The sequence below is a fragment of the Balaenoptera musculus genome, chromosome 15, assembly GCF_009873245.2.
Source record: "Balaenoptera musculus isolate JJ_BM4_2016_0621 chromosome 15, mBalMus1.pri.v3, whole genome shotgun sequence".
NCBI classification, from domain to species: Eukaryota; Metazoa; Chordata; class Mammalia; order Artiodactyla; family Balaenopteridae; genus Balaenoptera; species Balaenoptera musculus.
The window spans coordinates 1,164,729-1,170,728 of NC_045799.1; the positions used below are offsets into that span (position 1 = coordinate 1,164,729).

At 64.0% G+C, this 6,000-nt stretch overlaps 1 protein-coding gene across 1 annotated transcript in view; it reads right to left on the reverse strand.

The window, feature by feature from the left end:
* The window catches only part of NTSR1 (neurotensin receptor 1), a 47,634-nt gene extending 43,732 nt beyond the window's left edge, over window positions 1–3,902 (reverse strand). Inside the window, exon 1 of the mRNA XM_036827349.1 lies at window positions 3,189–3,902. Coding sequence (XP_036683244.1) covers window positions 3,189–3,902 — 714 coding nt within the window. The remainder of the gene's footprint in view (window positions 1–3,188) is intronic.
* Window positions 3,903–6,000: the final 2,098 nt, after the last annotated feature.

Below are 6,000 nucleotides of genomic sequence, written 5' to 3' on the forward strand. Positions count from 1 at the left end.
TCAAGCACACGCTCAGCCCCCAGGTCTCTGCCACTGAGGCCTCCTCGGCTCGCGCCCTCCCGGCCACCTGCCCGGTCAGTGCCCAGTACACGCTCACAGGGCGGATGGACACGGGCCCCACCAGACCCACAGCTGCGACACAGAGCCTGTGATGGCAGCACCTCATCACGCTGAGGTCAGAGCACGAGGCCAGGCCTGAAACGCAGTGGACCAGACACGACCAGGGCCAGCCCACCTGTGTGGGGACGGCTGCCTGCCCTGGGAGATGCCTGAGTGAGCGGGGGCAGCACAGGGAGACCCCACCACCCCTGGCACGTGCTGTCTTCCACTCCCGAAGGCTGCCCTGGGGCCAGCAGTCTGTTTAGGAGGATTGAATCCAGTTCCCTCTGGGGTCCAGGGAGGGGCCGGACCGTCCTAGGGCAACGCGGCAGGCCCTGCGGCCTCTCCTCCCAGACTCCCCCCGTTGACCTGGGGCCCAGGGTCTGGGGCCTTTGCTGGTCTGCGAGGCCCTGACCTCACTGTAAGCTCCTCTCGCCCCGTCCACCCCCAGCCCCCGGCTACACGCCCAGAAAATGCCCAGCTGCGTCCAGCAATGACAATTCCAAGTGGCTCAGAAATCTAATCACTAAACCACCTTGTTTCTAAACACGAATTCTGTTTGCAAGTGTCCAGGATGGAATCTCACAGGTGTGGAGGGCTGGCAGGCCTTGTGGGAGACACTTGGGCTGGGAGGGGCCCCCGTTTTGGAAAGAAGGGTCATTTTGATTGGCCAACGTCCAAATGTGGTCCATGAGAGGCAGACGCACGGAGGCAGGCACCCAGCCCCTCTTTGGACAGATGTCACGGTTTAAAAACTGTGGACGTTGGCCCAGAGCTGCCAGGTGGCCCAGAAGCCCGTGTGGGGAACGTAAAATCCCCTGGGGAAACCTCTACTGGGATGGCGGATGGCGGCGCAGAAGGGACGCGGTGGGGAGCAGGGCCAGGGCCGAGCTCCCCCGTGAGGAATGTTCTCTCAGGCACAGGAAGCAGCCCGCATGCAGAAGCCCAAGAAGCCACGCGGGAGCGGTCAGCGTCAGAGGGAAGGGCACCTTTTACAACCGGCCCGTCGGTCTCTCCCAAGCGCATGGCCAAGGCCTTTAAAAAAAAAATGGAAACTCTGATCTCCGAGGGCGCCAGGAAGCCAGCAAGTATTGAGTAAACTCTCGGCAGCGCCACAGCTGCGGGCGCAAGAGCGGGTCCTTCCGCAGCGCGTGCTCAACAGACACCTGCCTAGCGGACGAATGAGCAGGACAGGCCCCGGGCCACATCAGCACCACAGCCTCCGACCGAAAGGATTCCTGGGAGTGGCCCTCTGGGAGGCGATGCCATGTCACTGAGGTGTCTGGTTCCACGACCAAGAGGGAGTGAGGACGCTTTAAGGGGGAGGCCGTGCTCCCTCTGCTGTTGTTGTTTTTTCCGGATGATCCAAACCCCGGCTGCTCCTGGCTGAGCCACAGGGGTCAGAGCGGGCAGGGGTCTGAGGGGAGCAGCCCCTTGGCGGGCAGTGGGCACTGCTGACCCCGAGCCGCTGACCTGAGCCCGACACGTCCAACCTTCATAGGCAGGCGTCATGGCTGCTGTCCCCCGACCCCCCAACCCTGGGCACAGCCCATCGAGACCTCACAGGAAGCCGGAAGGTCATTCCCACTCTGTTCACTGCATACGCCCTGCTTGCCACTGTTTCCGGCACAGGAGAGGCAGCCGCCTCTGACTCATCTCCCCGCCACACGCGGCTGCCGGGGCCACGCCACGCACGGACACCCGGAGCCACGCGTTTTCAGCACAGGCGAGGGGGGGGCCTGAAGCTTCATTCTGCCCGCCGGGTCCACCTCGGTGGTGGCCTGTGGAGGGTCAGCCGCAGCCCAGGGACGGACATGCAGACGACACCTCCTGCCCCCCAGCACGCCAGCTCCCCTACCCTGGCACACCCGCCACACTCAGAGGCAACGGCATCAATTCCGCTGGGAAGCTGCGGGTGGCTCAGGCGTGAAACGACAGCCAGACGGGACAGCCCAGAGCCCCCCCGACCCCCACTCAGGCCAGATCCTCCTTTCCCATCCCACCCTGAGATGGAGGACGCCCCGCCCCTTCATGGCTACCCACATTCTCAGGCCACGATGCCGCTGGAAGCGGTGTCTCTGCCAGGACTTGCTCCCATGGACGCCCTCCTCCCACTTCAGGGCCCTGCCTGGAATGTCCCTGCCTGAGAAGCCTCTCCCCAGGGCCGGAATCCCCCTTCCTGGCCAGGCCGCCTCGTCCAAGCCAATTCCCCGGGGACGGCTGCCCCCTGGGTTCCCACACACTTCGCCCAGACCCTCAGAGGACCATTGGTCACCCGGCTCCAGTGTTATCCACCTTACATGGGCCCCCCGCCTGCCACCACGCCCAGTACCTTAGGATTTTCCAGTAGAAACAGCGTTAACACCACCACCACCAGTAAGAGTGCTTCCGAGAGCTTCTACACGCCAGGAGCCAAACAAGCACTTCCCACACCTTCTCCCTTGAATTTCTACCTTCAGAGGTGGGGGCTGTGATTGCCCCATTTCACAGATGGGAAAACTGAGGCTAAATTAAGGAACTGGCCCAAGACAGCATCAGGCCAGGAGGCACAGGGGGAGCAGTCCGGGCGGGGGCGGTTCTGCTACAGAGGAGACGGACCACAAGGCCTTTTGAGAAACTGATGGAAGGGACTCTCCCCAGAAAGAGGCCGGCACCAGCACACACAAGTTTACCTTACATCTCAGGGAATCTGGAGACAGCTGAGGCCCATCCACGGACGCCCCTCCCCTAGAGAGGTCACTGATCTAGGGTTCCAGCCCCCTTTGATGGAAGGAGGGGATGAGATAAGGGGGGCTGAGACCTGGCAGCCCTGGAGCGAAAGGTAGGAAGAAGTGGGGGTCAGGCTGCTCTCAAGCCCCACCCCTCCTGCCCCACCCCCCCACCCCTTCCCAGCTTTCCAGGAGTAAATTTCCTTTGGGACATTTCTCCAACTTCCTGTACCCAGAGGGTACACAGACCAGAAACTACTGTTGGGGTGAGGGAAAGAGACGCACTGAGGCTTCCCTGAGGGTGTGCCTTGGACCCTTGCCCCCAGGGGAGACCCTGGCCTGGTGCCCTCCGACTCCTGCTCCCCTGAAGAGGCTGCTCACCTGGATGACGACCTTGACCTTGGCGGTGCCCACGGTGGGCGTGCACACCAGGCCACCGGGGTGCTGGCCGTCGGCGCTGCGGTTCTGCTGGCCCATGGTGAAGAGCATGGGCACGGCCAGCAGGCCAGAGGCCAGCCAGATAGCGCTGATGAACTTCTTGGTGCGGCTGCGGGACATGAGGGTCTTGGCCTTGAAGGGGTGGCAGATGGCCAGGTAGCGTTCCACACTCAGGCTGGCCACGTTGAGGGCCGTGGCATAGGTGCAGGCGTCGCGCAGGAAGTAGTAGCCGCGGCACACGGCATCGCCGAAGGCCCAGGGGTGGTGCACCCAGATGAAGTTGTACAGCTCCACGGGCATGGCCAGCAGGAGGATGAGCAGGTCAGACAGCGCCAGGCTGCCCAGGTGGTAGTGCACGGTGCTCTGCAGGCTCTGCAGGGACTTCTTGCGCGCCAGCGTGAACGCCGTCACAGAGTTGCCCACCGTGCCCACCACAAAGAGCGCCAGGTACACGATGGTCACCAGCACCTTGGAGTAAATGTCCGTGTTCACGTCCAGGTCGCTGCTGGGCACCGCTGGGACGGGCTCTGACAGGTTGCCAGAGCCGTTGCCGAAGTCCAGGGCCAGGAGCGCCGCCTCCAGCCCCGATGGCGGTAGCAAGAAGGGGTCGCCAGCCTGGGAGACCCGGGGGCCGGGCGCCGAGCTGTTGAGGTCCATGTCCCGCGCGCGGGGCGGGGTGCCGCGCTCCCCGGGGTCCGCGGCTGGAAGCCGGGGCGAGAGTGGGCGCGTCTCTGGCAGGGACAGAGTAGAGGGAGCCCCCGAGGGGTGGGTGTGAAAGGCAGAGGGGGCGCGCCGTCCAGCCGGGAAGCGCCGACCCGGTCCGTGCCAGCCTAGAGCGCTCGGGGCTTGCACTCACGGGGGACTGCGCGCTTTCCCGGCTTCCTCCGAATACCAGACCCCACGGTTCCTCGGGCCCCCGGGGCGGCAGCGCCGGCTCCAACGGAGAGCGCCTGGCTGGCTGGGGCTCGGGCTGCGCGGGGCGAGCCTGTGGCGCCGAGCGGAGCGCACGCCTGGCTGTCCGGAGCGCTCTCTCCTCGCTCGCGCTCCCCGCGCACCCCGCTCCGCGCACCTCCAGCCGCGCCAGCACCCTACCGGGCTCCGCGCCTCCCCTGAGCCGGCGGCGACTGGCGCGCCCAGCCGTGGGGGGCGCTGGAGGGGAGAGGAGGCGGCCCCAGCCACTGTCTCCGCCCCGCAAGGGGGCAGGGCTGGCTGGTCGCCCCCGCGCCCTCGCAGGGGCCATCCGGGCTGGGGGGAGCGCCCCAGGGAACTGGGATTCCAGCGGGGTGCGCAGGGAGTATTGGCTCTTTCCAGGCACCCTCCTCAGGCAGCTCGCCCTCCTGCCCCAGGTCTTCCCAGCTTCTTATGCCCCGCCTCCCCAAGGGAACTGCCCCCCGGGTCGCCTCCACCTTGCTCGGTGGGGGAGAGGAGGTGAGGGGGTGGGGGTCCCAAGGAGGAGGCTTCCTGCTGGGATGGCTGGGCTGCCCCTCCTTCCTGGGGTGCCCACGGGGTGCCAGAAGCTGGGTGCCCAGGGGAGCTCTGGCACAACTAAGTGGGGGTGGGGGCGGGGGGGAGCTGAATGAGGGGAGCAGAAAGCAGAGAACAAAGCAGCACTGGTCCCCGAGCAGGCTGGGCTCCTGCGCCTGGCACCCTGTGGGTGGCCTTGTGCCACTGTGGGTGCAGGTGGTACGGTCCAGGACTGTCATCACCACCTAGACGTGGTCATCAGATGTCACGCTCAGGGCCCAGCCGTCGACCTGGCTGGCTGCACCTGCTGGGCTGGGAATCAGAAACTGCAGTGGGTGGAGGGAGAGAGGTGCTGAGGAAAGGGGGCGAGGCCAAGGAGCCCTGCCCAGACCCCAGGCACAGCCAAGGGAGCAGTTCAGGCTCAGTACTTACTTTTCTGTTCGCAACTGGCTCTGGGCTTGCCTGCTCCACTGAACCCTGATGTTATCACCACGGAGTCTTAGCACATAAAATCCGTGCTTAAAAATGTAGCCTCCACAGGAAACACAACCGTCCCTTTGCTGGAGGCCAGCACAGTGAGCTCTGAGGCGACAGAAGTGGTTTCAACCTGCTACTCAATATTTGGGCAAGTGTTTTAGCTTCTCTGTGCCTCGATTTAGTCGTCTGTGAAATGGGCATACAGGTGAATGCATGCTCCTGGGGGCCCAGCTGTTCCGGATGCCGTCAGCCCTGCAAACAGCAGGCACTCAGTGGCCACCTGTGGAGTGAACGCCCTTGTGCGGATCGTGTGGGGACTTCAGAGGGTGAGAGTGACGTGCCCAGGGCAACAAAGGTTGCTTTCAATCCACCAAATTAGCCCAGGTTTGCTCTCTGGAAGACAGGCCACCAGTTCAGCGAGCAGGCCCTGGGATTGGGAGCTGAGTGTCCTTGTCACCGGAGTGATGTGGCAGACTGTGTCGGGCCCATGGAGGCTCACCCCTGCAGCCAGGGGAACGCCGGGCTCTCACCATGGACGGTGCCATCCGGCGCCTCTCTCGGGAGCCCCCCAAGGGGAAGGCAGCAGCCCGTGGCCACTGGGACCTGTCCCTTTGCCAGGCGGTAGCTGTCGCCGCTCAGGATGTCCCCAGTGGAAACGTGCTCTGGCTGGGCTGCTTAAGCTCACTGTTTGGTTTTCACACCCCTGACCTTTCCGCTAAGCTGACCTTCTTTTCAAAGATTTCTTTTCCAGCCAGCCTAGGAGCTTAAAAAATCATAAAAGGCAACGTAGCACAAATATTATGACAAGGCATTT